The sequence below is a fragment of the Acinonyx jubatus genome, chromosome E4 (assembly GCF_027475565.1).
Source record: "Acinonyx jubatus isolate Ajub_Pintada_27869175 chromosome E4, VMU_Ajub_asm_v1.0, whole genome shotgun sequence".
Taxonomy (NCBI): Eukaryota; Metazoa; Chordata; class Mammalia; order Carnivora; family Felidae; genus Acinonyx; species Acinonyx jubatus.
In genome coordinates this window covers 13,412,708-13,427,155 of record NC_069395.1, presented here as the reverse complement: position 1 = coordinate 13,427,155, position 14,448 = coordinate 13,412,708, and the positions used below count along the sequence as shown (strand labels likewise).

At 45.0% G+C, this 14,448-nt stretch overlaps 1 protein-coding gene across 3 annotated transcripts in view; it reads left to right on the top strand.

Annotated features, from left to right (window-relative positions):
* Nucleotides 1–14,448, top strand: part of TGFB2 (transforming growth factor beta 2) — an 85,324-nt gene that overhangs the window by 44,216 nt on the left and 26,660 nt on the right. For all 3 annotated transcript variants that reach the window (XM_027074984.2, XM_015077376.3, XM_015077377.3), the window contains one exon: nt 7,318–7,481. In XM_027074984.2, the coding sequence (XP_026930785.1) occupies nt 7,318–7,481 (164 nt within the window). The remainder of the gene's footprint in view (nt 1–7,317; nt 7,482–14,448) is intronic.

Sequence of the window (14,448 nt, the reverse complement as noted above, 5' to 3'; positions counted from 1 at the left end):
TCATCTAATGCAGAATTTAGGGAAGGAAAACAATTTTTGGAGGTTTCATGAGTGGGGAACATGAACACGAGAATGATGTGATGGCAGAGCAGCAGGTGACCTGGGTGGCCATCTAGTTCAACCTGCCATCAGACCCAAGACACCCCGCTGCATCTTTCAGCTTGCAACCAAATAGATTCTTCCAGTGAGGTGAGAGCTCCCAACCCAGAAGGACAGTGAATTTTTTTAAAACCTCTTCTAAATTATTAGAAAAATTGTATGTTGAGCCAAACTATGACCTCCCTGCCCTTTTGGAGACTAAGAACTTCCCATGTGCAAGCCCCTGAGATACTTGGAATCTTTCTGGTGTCTCTAAGTTGAATTTTCTTCAAACTCAGTATTATCAGTTCCTTTTTAAGGGATTGGGCTCTCGCTCCTGTCTCTGAGATTCGTCTGAGGAGCTGAGAAAAGTCACTCCAAGTCCAATTAATTAAACAGTCTTTGGGGCCGGGTCCCAGGCATTCTTCTTTTCAAAGTTCTTTAGTTTGAAAGGTGTAGTCAAGGTAGACGATTAGTGCAAACTATGGGGGGATTTTATTTTTCTATAATAAGAGCCTCAAAATCTCATGTTGCTGCAATTGTGTCTTTTCTCCATCCTACTCTTTGTTTGTCATGCCTGACCAAAAATATAGATGCTCCAAATAAATAACTTTTCTTCTTAAGAAGGTCTAGATGTTCCTTTTTCCTTTAAAAAAAATCATTCTAAATTATTTATTGAACTACTACATTCTATGTACTTTCCTAGATACTTCAGATATTTCATTGTACGAAACAAAGATCAGTCTATGGCGTTTATATTCTCCAGGAATATAAATGGACAATTTATGGAAATGAACAATTGGAAAAAAAAACGATAGACTAATTGGGGCGCCTGGGTGGCTCAGTCGTTTAAGCGACCTACTTCGGCTCAGGTCATGATCTTGTGGTTCGCGAGTTCGAACCCCCCCCCCCCCCCCGTCGGGTTCTGTGCTGACAGCTCAGAGCCTGGAGCCGGCTTGGGATTCTGTGTCTCCCTCTCTCTCTGCCCCTCCCCGGCTCATGTTCTGTCTCTCTCTCTCAGAAATAAATAAAACATTGAAAAAATAAATAATAAATAATAGACCAATTAATTAATATTTTTAATTTTAGAAGTATGTTGGAAGATGATCAGTGCTTTCAAAAAATGTTTAAAAATCTATCTTAGGTGCTCCTTTGTCTTTCTGTGTGGATTTCTCTTCCTCTGTCCTTCATTTCAGTGGTTCTTAGACTTTAGGGAACATAAGCATCGCCCAGGGAGATTGATGAATTGCGGGTGCCACTACCCCATGCCCACGCTTTGAAAACTGTGGAGACTCCACACCCACTAACCATCAGGGGCCTGGACTGCTCTCTAGGCCTCTTGCAGCCTTTTCTCTGAAGGGGAGACTTGCTTGTATTTAAGGTTCAGGTAATTGGCGAAGGCCTCGGGCAAGAAGACAAAACTAGTTGGAAATAAAAACAGCTGGGTGAGTGAGGCATTGCCTCCCTAAAGGCTGAGCTCTGGACATTCTTGGGGGTATTTCTTTCAGGCCCCAAATCCACATTCTTTGTCAGAGCTCATCACATGCTGGTGATGTTGGAAAACCTTCCTCGGATTTTGTTTTTTTGCTCACCTTTTTTTTTTTTTTTAATTTTTTAATTTTTCTTTTTTAGTACTCCTATTATGAGCATCGTGGACTAGCTTGAGGCAGAGAAGTCTGATGAGAAGAAAGATTCTCTTGTCACCTTTCTGATGTCAGGGTTCAGTAAATCAGGTGGAATACGGAAGGCTGGTGGAGGAGAGTCCGAGGGAACTCTGGATGACTCCGGTAGAGTCCTTGACCAAATGCCAGTACACTCAGCGCCTTCTGCTTCTTCCCTTCTCTTCTCGGTGTTAGTCTCCCTGCACATATTCAGGGAAGGCCCAATGGCCGCTTGACAGCTTTGCTGCAGAATGGGAAAGGGAACAGGAAGGGACCTTTCTGAGGTGACATCAGTGCAGGACCAGTGCTCAAATGTTCCATCTACTTACTCTCGTAATCCTGACCGCATGGTTCGATGCGTGTGATCTAGGCAATTACTTAAATCGTATCGATGAAGAAACAGATTCAGAAAAGCCAAATAACATCCTTGTTGCCATATAGCCTGCTCTGGATGACTTGGGATTAAAATTCAGATGGCCTTAAAGGTCCCTCGTTGCATTAAGGTCCCGTATCTCTATTTCACTCTGGTGGGGCTAAGCTGTAAAATGTGTGGGACACTCTTCAAAATGAAAATGTAGGGCCTCTTGTTTAGAAAGCAGGGAAGAGACACTATTGAAGGTTCTAAAATGTAAAACTTTCCCCTTTGTTCCATGCTCTCTCTCTCCTCTCTCCTGACCCGTTGTGGTGTTTTCATGTGCTCTTTTTTTTTTTTTTTAACTTTTTTAAGAGTTTATTTATTTTTGAGAGAGAGAGCACAAGCAGGGGAGGGGCAGGGAGAGAGGGAGACACAAAATCCAAAACAGGCTCCAGGCTCTGAGCTGCCAGCACAGAGCCCAATGCAGGGTGCAAACCCACAAACCATGAGATCGTGACCTGAGCCGAAGTCCGATGCGTAACAGACCGAGCCACCCAGGTGCCCCTCATGTGCTCTTTTTTTTTTTTAAATGTTTATTTACTTTTTAGAGAGAGAGACAGAGACAGAGCACGAGCAGGGGAGGGGCCGAGAGAGAGGGAGACACCGAATCCGAAGCAGGTTCTAGGCCCTGAGCTATCAGCACAGAGCCCAACGCAGGGCTCGAACTCACAAACCGCAAGATCATGACCTGAGCCGAAGTCGGACGCTTCACCGACTGAGCCGTCCAGGCGCCCCTCCATGTGCTTTTTGATGTCGTGCTTCCCTGGGTATGGGGATGCTCCCAGAGTGGGAGCAGGCTCACAGGCACTGGGGGCCCTGTCCACTACCCTGGTGCTGGGCAGCTGGGTTCCCCCTGCCTCCAGCTACCAGGCTGATGCCACACCGAACCTGGCATCTCCCTTCCTATGGGACCACCGCTTCGACCCATAGGATTGCAAACTCTGTGACGTGCTTGGTACCCGGATCAAGAGTGGGCCAGAGTTGCCCTCTGAATGCTCTGCAACACTGCCAGCCTCGGGTGGGGCAGCCTGGCAGCTGCGCTGAGATAGTTTGGCTATGTGTACATGACCCTGACTCTCCCAGGTGAGGCTGGGGGCACCAGAGGGTGAGTGGTAGGAGGCCAAAGACCAATCTTAGGGAAGCCTGCAGGTCATGGGAGGTGGGATAGCATAGGGGCCCAAGTTTTATGTCCCCTGCCCCTGTTTCACTATCCCATCAGACTTAACTTCTGAAACTGAAATTCAAAGATGAAATTATTAAGGGTTTCGCGATGGTGAGCATAGAGCATTAAACTTCAGTGTGAGGCTTTTCTGAGCATGGAGCCTCTGTGTAACTGTACTGGTCCCATATCCATGAAGCCAGCCCTGGGCTGTGGAGAACCAAAGAATCGCAAGTAAATGTTCCTGAACTTGAAGTGGTTACTTACGGAGAAGATAATATACAACGAGCTAATAGTGAATCATTTGGAACAGATAACAAGTCAATGTACAATGCTTATAAAAAGCAGCTTGTGATGAAGTGCTAGAATTAGGCTTTCTGTGCACTGTTACTTTGTCAATTAATAACTAGTTAGATTTCCTCATTTTTTTTTTCCCCTCCGTCCATTCCCCAAAATTTGTTTCGGTAAGGATGTGTGGCCAGGGTTGAGGTGAGGGGAACACCACTCACTTGATGTCATTCTGGAATCTCCCATGCGTAAGATTTTCCCTGAGAGGCAGGCACACAGGAGAGCCCGGGAGGAGGGGCAGAATCAGCCTGGTGGTCTGATCCAAAGGGTTGCTTGCAGGAAAATCGATTTGATTGAACCAAAAAAAAAAAAAAAAAAAAAAAGTGGGTCAGAAATTGAGAGGGAAGAGCCAAGCAGGATGTGAGTGTGGGTAAGTTGGCAAGGGTCAAGCCCAAGTACCTGACCACCTGGCGATGGAATAGGAACTGGGATTGGAATTACAGAGGACTTTGGGGAGAACTCCCATTCCAAAGGGGGAAATGAGTTCTTGGAGAATGCAGAGGAAAAAGCTCCATCCCTCCAAGGCTAAGTGGGTGGATCAGGGCTGCACAAGCCATTAAATACCTACCCTGTCGCTCTGCGCCCTGAGCCCAGGGAGCGAGCCTGCTGCCTCCCGGCTGGGCGTAGATGGGCCACTGTCTGTTCTCCCCACACCACGCATCCAAAAGCTTTTATGAGGTAAGGGTAGGTTCACAGACGAGGCCGGAGCAATTTGCTGTGCCTTTTTTTTTTTTTTTTTCAATTGTAGAAACATATGCCAAGTCATTCAAGTTCCTCTGTCGGGCAGGGGGCTGGTGACCCATAGCAGATGACAGCAGGGGACAGCTGCAGGCGGCCCTTGGAAGCGGTAGTCAGTTCTTTGGTCAACGATCTTTACCCAATGATCTCGTGCTCTCATGCGCTGGAGCAGGGGGTGTGGGGGAGGCTGCTGCTTCCTCCTGGCCTGGTCCCTTCACTGTGGTGACAAGAGCAAAGCAGAGTCGTTGGTGGGGGCTGCTGAGCCGTCATGTCACCTGGTGCGTTGACTCCTTCTCTTTCTCAATCAAGCACCAACAAAGCAAAACAAAACAAAACACACTCAGATTGGTATTACCAGGCAGTTGGAAGACAGATGACTGGTTTTAGTAGCCAGAGGAGAGGAAGGCTGTTTGCCAACGTATAGGGAGCAGAGAACAGCTGCACTTAACTAATCAAGCTACCCTGTAAATATTTGCAAACGCCCCTTCAAAGCTCAAAAGCCTAGGACAGGATCATTGGACGATTTGCTTAGAAGAAGAAGAAACAAAATTGACCTCATGGTCCAAAGCAGCCATAAAAAGAAAGAGTGAGTTCGGGCAGAAGACCAGAAAGGGAAGAAAGTGGTTCAAAGTTTAATAAACACAAAAGAGAATAAAAATAAATCTCAAGAGCACTTATTTACAAACTTGATGGAAGGATAAGATTGGGGCGGGTGGGTGTGAAAGATGGGCGGTTGGGGAAGGAGAGCTGGCCTGTGGGGTTCCACTGAGTGGGGGCGGGGGGAGAACACCCAGGACGTTTATTCTTCCTAATGACAGGAAATGCGCTGAATTAGCTTTGCTGTTTCAGGATGCTCTTTCAAAGCATGTTTGAAGCTTCTGCTGTCTAACGGGAAGGCAGAATGCAGCCACTAGGCCTGTGGAAGGTTCTGGCCAAACTAGAGGGTGTAGAAAGCCAGAGAGCCTGGCTCCAGCCTCGCCCCAGCTTCTCTGCCTGGGCATCTGGCCGGTTTTCAGCTGAGCTGGTCAGGCCAGTACCAGCTTGTCCAGTCACCTGGGGTGGGCATGCTCCAGAGGAGAGAAAGATCGATTTCTTCCCAGCAGCTACCTTTTCAAATTGCAGTGCTAGGGGGCTCCAAAATCCTGGCTGCCTGGATGAATGTTTGCCTGAAAACCATCCACCAGCTAACTCACGGTAGTAACGCAGCGGGCCATCACTGTGTCTGCATGAATACTTCCTTTTCTCTGACACCGGGATGCTTTAGATTTTTGGGGTTTTTATTTTGTTTGTTTGTTTGTTTCTGAGGCTCCTGGCTCACGAGCTACAAAGCTTCGATTCACATAGGCGTGTGTGAAGCAGTCATCGGGCAGAACGTGGCTTGGAGTCCACTGCCTCCCCATGAACAGCTTTCTGAGAGTCACAGGACGCGGGGAAGGGCACGGGGGAAAGCCCCCTTCAGGGAAAAAAGTGCTGGGCTCTTAAGATCAGCAAATGTCGGTGTGTTCCTAGCATTTTTTTTTTTTCCCAGTGTAATCGTCAGGGCATGGATTTCCCAAGAAATCACGAAAGGTATTTATTTCTATTTTAAGATTGGCAAGACGGCTCATTTATTTAATAAGAAGTTAGTCTTGCCAGTAGCCAGATGCCTGAGTCTTTCAAGACTCCCATTGATGACCAACTATACAAACAGTGGGTAGTTGGTGAATTCCATGTGTGCAGGGCCCTGCCCTAGGTATGTGGAATAGGGAAGACCTGACAAATATGGTCTCTGCCCTCAAGATTCTTAAAATTTCCTGGGGGGAAACAAAATAAACAAACATAACACAGAAGTAATAAAAGCACTTGTAAAAAGCCATAAACAACTGTGAATTATTATGTTGTAATGAAGCTACATAGTTGAGAAGTAGGGTAGAAAGTAATGGAACTACAAGATTTGGATGGAGCATTCCGGAATAATGAGAGAACGTTTGCAGAAGGTTATAGAAGAGAATCGTAGAAACATCTGTAACACGTGGGCTGCCCAGTGTACGTGCTCAATAAATGGGTGCTGGGTGTGAAACACGTGGAGAGAATTAGGACCTCCGTTGGTTTTGTTGGTGCGGCCCAATGGTGCATTCAAAGGCAACGGCAGATTACTCCAAAACAATAGTGAAACTCTAGCAACCCATGAACTTGAAATTGTTGTGTGCCATCTGCATCTTTGTGGTTTTCATGGCTCAGAAGAGAACGAAGTGGGGCTGATTCTTTCCCTTCATTAGCCGGGATTCCCTCCCACCAATGGACGTTATGTTAAGTGAAGAATTTTAAGATTGGACCTGATACAGCCAATTTGGGGGTTCAGTTTTTGTGAATTCAATTTTTCTCACCCTGACTTAACTAGAGGGTGCATTTGGTCATATGTGTGGGAAAAACCAAAATATTGAAGACAGAAAAGAGGCAATACATGAACCTGGATAGAGTAGAGTATTTGGATGCCAAAACTTCAAGAAAAAAAAAAAATACATGGGCAAACTGCTGGCCATTAGGAGCTATTTTCTTGGCACATCTGATTACAGTGTATGCAAGCCCAACAGCTCTCTCCAGGCATCAACTGTCAAGATCTTGATCCAGTTCAGAACCATCTAGGATTTTCCACTGTGCTGTCAACTTTCAAAGGATAGGGTTAACTGCATGCCCTCAAATGGAGTTGGAAGTGGTTTGTTAATCTCTACTAATCTGCTGCCCCTGTAACCACATGCACATGTTTATTATTTTTTTTTTCTGGTTAAATTGTTAACGGTATTAAATTGGCCATTGGAAACTAAATGGTTCTTGTAGATATATCCCTTATGTTTTCTTGAGACTATCTCATGCTGCACAGTCTTTTTGAGAGAACAATGGATTTTATCATTTTCAATGATCGCCCTAACTTTTTACAGATGCCATCCCGCCCACATTCTACAGACCTTACTTCAGAATTGTCCGATTTGACGTCTCAGCGATGGAGAAGAATGCATCCAATTTGGTGAAAGCGGAGTTCAGAGTCTTTCGTTTACAGAACCCGAAGGCCAGAGTGCCCGAACAAAGGATCGAACTGTATCAGGTAACTTTTGTGGGGTTTGTTTTGGTGGAAAATCAGTGTGAAGTCTTGGTCATAGATTTTCTGAGCTGATATCAACCACTCTGTACATGCACAATCCTGACAGAGGCTCTCATTTGCTATTACTCTGCCAGTGACAGCTCATTCCACAGTCAGTCTGGAAGGAAGAACTTTTCGAAGGAAGTGATGGAGGTCTGAGCGCACTTCTTCAATGGCACAAATGGCTGGAGTACCCACCCTTGGGAGGGATGGCGTCCAGAAGTCCACCCCTCAATCTGGAAAGTCAGACAATGTAGATTCAATTCCACCCCAAGGGAAGAAGTTAGCTGGCATTCCTTTTCTTTTCTTCCTTCCTTCCTTCCTTTCTTTCTTTCTTTCTTTCTTTCTTTCTTTCTTTCTTCTTTCTTTCTTTCTTTCTTTCTCTTTCTTTCTTTCTTTCTTTCTTTCTTTCTTCCTTTCATGTTTGTTTATTTATTTATTTTGAGAGGGAGAGAGAGAGAGCACGAGAGGGGGAAGGGCAGAGAGAGAACCCCAAGCAGGCTCCATGCTGTCAGTGCAGAGCCTGATGTGGGCTGGAGCTTATCAACCCTCAGATCATGACCTGAGAGGAAAACAAGAGTTGGATGCTCAACCCATGGAGCCACCCAGGCGCCCCCTTCTTTTTCTCATCCTATGGATATCGTTTTCTCCTTTTTTTTTCCTTTTCCCTCCTTCCTATTATCATCTCTCTTCCTGTAGTTTTTCACTTCCTTTTCTTCCTCTCTTTGCTGTCTCCGCCTCTTCACTAACCTCATTCTGACTCCTTTCCTTTTCTGATTCTACCCACTCTCTCCGGTGCATCCTTGTCCCCATTCTCTGTCTGCCCCTCACCTGCATTATTTCAGGCGACTCTGACATCTCTTTCATTCCCTTAAGTACAGTTGCTGGGCAGCTGTGTTAAAAGATGTTGTTGTTGATGATGATGATGATGATGATGATGATGATGATGATGGAGAAGTGCCAAGTCACTGACATTTCAGGTTCCTAAAAGCTTCTCAAGGGGATTGCAGGGCACTAGATCAGCATTATCTAGAAGCTGTGAGGGAAGCAGCATCTCAGGCCCCATCCCGGACTCACCAAACCAGAATGCACAAAATGTGGAGCAGAACCTACGTGTTTCACAAGGCCTTTGGGTGATCCGCACATATTAAAGCACTGGTCTAAAAGCCCCGAGTCTGAGGATGGAGGCAGACCGGTGCCCGGGGAACTTACGTGTGTCATTGTGTCGTATGAACAGTGTGTGTAGAGAGCAGAGTTGGAGAGATTTCACCAGGGAGTGGACTCTAGAGCAGGGGGCCTTGAGAAGTATCTTTTGAAACAGGATGAGGGACGATCATTCTTGACAGAGGACTGACCTGTGCAAAAACAGTCTTGAAGGGCCTGTTGAGGGAACCGCATGGATGGTGCTCAGGAGAGGTGAGGAGACACTCGAGGGAGGGGAAGCCAAAAAGTGTTCAGAACTGATAGAGAACCACGACGCTAAGGAGGAGGCGTGTACGACTCCATGGCTAATGAGAGGGCTTACTTGAGGAAAAGAAAGGAATCGGCATCTGTGTGCAGAAACCTCTAGATGTTCCGGATTCTAAAACTTGGAAACTTCAGTATTTGGATGAGAATCTTCTTTGTGTTTATTATGAAAATGGGGAATTACCATAGTAATAAATGTTGTGGATGAGATTGCAGAGAATATGGTTTTGTTAATTGTATTTATTTATTTTGAGAGAGAGAATGAGAGAGTGCATGAGTAGAGGATGGGCAGAGAGAGAGAGAGAGAGAGAGAGAGAATCCCAAACAAGCTCCACACCATGCGGGGCTCAAACCCATGAACTGTGAGATCATGACCTGAGCAGAAACCAACAGTTCGATGCTTAACCGACTGAGCCACCCAGGCGTCCCACAGACAATAAGTTTTAAAGTTTTGAAAAGAGTCTTCAAGTACTAGTTTACATGTGTGTTCATGAAAAATAATTCTTACTTCTTAAAATGAATCCACAAGGACCTAGTGTTTGGAGAGCTTCAAATCTTAATGCATGTTCTGAGAGCACCGTGAGGGCAGCCATTGCTTCCTGTCCCCTAGGATAGTGTCACAGTCAGCTTCCTGGGTACTGGAGCTCAACATGTTACAAGGATTGTCTCCATTAATACTCACAGCTATACTGTGAAGCTGGCATGATGAGGTGTTCTTTTCTTTTCCAGAAATTATTGAAATATAATTGCAATATAACATTATATTAGCTTAAGGTGAACAACATAATGATTTGATAGACGTACATACTGCAAAGTGTTTCCCACCGTAAGTTGAGTTAACATCCATCATCTCACAAAGTTACACATTGTTCCCCCTGTGGTGAGCGCTTTTCAGATGTACTCTCTTACCAACTTTCAAATATACGACATGATATTGTTAGCTATAGTCACCATGCTGTACCTTAACCCCCCAGGACTTATCTATCTTATCACGAGAAGTTTGTGCCTTTTGACCCCACGTTCACCCATTTAAGGTATTCTTTCTATTACTGTGCCCTTTCTCCTTTCCACAGGGAAAGACACTGAGTCACAGAGAAAGTAAGTCACTTGGCCAGGATCACACAGCCAGAAAGTGGCAGGGTGGCAATACCAATCCAGCTGTGACTCCCAGATGCTCACTTCTCACCACACACTGTGCTTTCTCTCCGTCTGTGCCTCAGTATCAGCTCGAATAGAAGAAAAATAAGAGAAAGTAGGCCAGCTAGAAGGTGGATTGATGTTTGGAAAGAAAGCAAAGACTGGTTCTCTGAAAAAGAAGTTAGATCAAGGATAGCCAGGTAGATTGCAAGGTGATTCCAAACAACAAAAACAAGAATATGATTCCTTGTTCTCTTTTTTCTTCTTTTTCAGTTAAGTTGCTCACACATGCCTCTCTGTAGGGACAATAGCATCATGGATTGTTCTCCTAGGCCCTGTTTCAATTGCCTGATCTCTTACATTTTGTTGCCTGTAACATAAGCTGTCATTCTTTGGCCCCTGGCCCGGTGCTCTGAGGAGTGGCCTCTGATAGTGGAGTTACTGATCACTTGCCTTACTCACAGAGGCCATCTCACCTCCAGGAAGGGATGTGTCCCTTGAGGCTGGTAATTTAGAGGTCCTTAGTGATTTCTTAGAGGATGTGTACCTTCTTAGAGTTACTGCAGCACCTGCTGCCCCCATCCCATGGGCCATAAGATCCACAGATTGGAGTCTTCAGGTGGAAAAGGTACAGCCAAAGATTGAAGCATGTTTTAAGAAGAGGGGGAGTGTGGGCGGGTTCACTGTCACTGAACACAGGAACCTGGAAGGAGATAATTTTAGGGGAAAAGTGAAGAAGAAAACAACTCCTTATCTATCTGGAACTCAGCGGGGCAGCAGTCTAACCTCCTGAAACACAGCCAAGGTCTAGGAAGTCAGTCAGAGATTCCTGAACACCCGAACAGAAGACACAAAATACATAGACAGCTGAGTTACCAGAAAGGCAGTCTTTGGCCCTTTATTCACTTGTGACCAGATTGGTTATCTCTAGGACCACAGGAAATTAGAAGCACTGAATTAGAAGGGGAGGGCTGGAGGGAGATACTCTGACGGGAGCATATGATGCTTTAGACTCGAGATTTTTGCCCATGCACCTTGGTGATGCTACCCAGAAAGTCAGGTCACAGAATGAATGCAATGCTTGTTGCGGACACTTTCGCTAAATCTTACCCTGTTTAGAACTCACCCAGCCGGTCCTTATACCTATGGCATCCCACCTGGCCTTCTGACGTCTACTGTGGTGTCTTTCTGGAGTCCCATTTTTGGCTTGTTCTCCGACTTTCCACTTGCCTTTAGCAGCCATTTGGAGGCCTTTGCAGCCGTCAGGAGTAAACTCCCTTTTCCAGCCCCAGTATGGAAATCGGTGCTCATGATAAGAGCCTTGAATTATGAAGGTGAGGCTAAATTATATTCAGGAAACTAAACACATGCAGTAAAATTTCAGAGAGTTTAATGTCCAGAATTTTTGACATGTTATTTTGAGGGAAAAAAGGCTTGGTGCTTACATGGGAAGATATTTAGCTATTTGGAAAGCTCAACTCTTCAGAAGAACAAAGCCTCTAAAGTTTCTAGATGCCCTTTGATTACCATATTAATTGACACATAATTGACATTCTGCTCCCTAGATGAAGAAGGGTGGGGTGACTGAATAAGTTCTCAGGCTGTTCAGATGGTTGAATGGATAATGTGTTAGGATTCCTTAGGGCATTGGTTTTGTGCAGGGGGAGAATGTGTGTGTCTATGTGTGTGCACATGCAGGTTCATGTGTGTGCACAGGCACTCCCCCAACTATGAAAGTCCTGCAGCGGGGAGCTTTTGCAAGGACTCCCCCAGTCCTTTTCTGGAGATTCTGATTCTCCCTGGAGAAAAAAAAAAAAAAAGAACTGCTTCTGGACAGATGTGGTTTGAAAAGGCTCTCATAGTTATGTGGATATGATCATTCTCCACTGGGAATCACAGATTTCAGGAAGGGTTTTGGAGTCATTCTGTATCATAAAATGTGTATAGGTATTCTCTCTAGAGTCAGAATACTAGGCTAGAAGGGCGTAAGATAGCATTTCTGTGAGTTCAGAGCTTGACTTGTCCAGGGCTGTGCATCTGTTGATTCTCCTTGCCTGGGAGGGTGAGGACACCCGAGCTTCCGTGGAAGTCCTATTTAGCTTGGCAAAGGATCTCGGAGTTGTCACTGCTCTCCTGTCTCTACAGAATAGTCTGCCAGAACTTTGATGAATGGTGGTAAAATAAAGCCTTACTGTCCTCCTGCTCTCTCTGACTTCTGTTGACAGACTCTAAATAGCATATACTGTTGTGATCACTGTATGACTTCAAATATACACCAATATTAGAGGGAATAAAGAGATAAAGCCCTTTGATTGATGAAGAAAAAGAAAAGGAAAAAAAAAGGGATAAAAACTGAACTTTTTCCAAATGGGAATGACCCTTACCATGTTTTTAAAGCTTTATGCCAAAGGCAGCCTTTATTGGAATACGATCAGATAAAGCCCCAGTGCTCTGGGAGTCCCTTCGAACCTACAATATTTAGAATAGCTCTCAGCTCATTTGGAAATTTGAACACATCTTTCTTTGATTAGCTTGCTCCTATATTTATGATTAAAATCATGCCCAGAGTTATGAGAGAGAGAAAAGGAAAGAAATATTCTTCACATTGAGAATCACCAACATGAGCCAGGGCACCCGCCATCTTGGACTGGGGTAAAGCCCCAATTTTACAAGTGAAGAAATGAGTCCCTGAGAAATTTATAACTTATTTAAGGGCATTCATGACTTCATGGCCCCATGGGACCACCAACCAATACTTAAGATAGCTATACTGACTTCAGAGGACCTTGGAGCTTTCAGATATTTCTAGCTTGCTCTCACTAACTCACACCTTTTTCACACTAACTACTCATTTCAAACTTGACCACCTCTGGGATAATAAGACTTGTACCTTTGTGACTGTTTTGGCAATCTATTCGCTGAATAATAAGCTACCCCAAAATTTCATGGCCTCAAACAACAATTGGTTATTTGACACTATGTCTCAAAAGTACAGTCTTCCCACTAATAGAGATAGACCCAAGGTGCTCTTAAAACAAAAGCTGGAGGATCCAGAGAAATACCTCAGGACTCATTCCTTCCAGAAAGGGTGCTGTGAGAATTTGCGGGGGGGCAGCCTGACGTCTTGGGTGGTCTCCTTGGGTGGAGCCATCTATCGAAATCAAGAGATTCCTTTGAGCCCAACAATATTTATAGTAGGGAAATCTGAATAAACTGGATTGAGATTGGAGCAGGTTTGGGTAGTTGATATGCACAGCATTTTCTTTTATTCATGTTGGAACCCCTTTTATGGTGTTTCAATGTGCACACTAACATCGTGGGATTCGATGACTATGTCTGTGCTGTCTGTTCACCCTTTGTGAGGCAACACGGTGGAGTGTCCAGTGGCATGAACATTGTGACCTAAGTTTGTGTAATAATCCTGGTTTGCTTGGTATTTATTGTAAGAGTGAAATGAAGCAACGTTTTTAACTGCCAGATGGAGAGTGGGCACGCGACATCTATTAGTTCGCTCCCTTCCATGTCCTCTCTTAGAATTTGGCTTCAAAGTCTTTGATTTCTCTAAGCAGAAGAGTCGTCTACAGAATTATCAGCCAAAGACAGTTTCCAGATTATTTTTCAGATTAATGTGTTAGCTTCTGACCACTGACAAAATCACGCAGAGTAATTCTTTGGGAGACAGTGTGATGTACTAAACTCATACCTCATAGCATCGGGAGAAAAATGTCACCTTTTCACATGGCCACCAGGTATGAGGCCCCCAGGATTGGTGCCAGGTAGCTTGGTAGAATACAATCTGCTGATGGGTCCCTGTTAGTCAGTAGAAGATAAACGTGCTGAGATGAAATGAGCTCAATGGATTTCAGAGGAACCTTAGAGTTCCTGTCCGTGACCTTAGAAGAAGCAATGGCACTCTTTTGTAGGGAGGTAGAACACCCAGCTTTGGTCACCTTCGTCCTGACAAGAGGAAATCCCCCCCCCCTTTACAAAATACTCTGTTAGACCTTTGACAAAGAAGAATAAAGTAAAATCCGTCCTCCGGCTTTCTCTGACCTTCTTCTTTAATACTTGGATTTTATTTTTATTTTTAAGAAATATTTATTTTGAGAGAGAGAGAGAGAGAGAGGGAGGAAGGGGCAGAGAAAGAAGAGAGAGAATCCCAAGCAAGCACTCCGTGTCAGTGCAGAGCCCGACACAGGGCCTGATGCGGGGCTCGAACCCACGAACCGTGAGATCGTAACCTAGGCGGAGATCAAGGGGAAGATGTTTAACCGACTGGGCCATGCAGGCGCTATGATATTTGGATTTTAATGCGTGGTTGAGTTTG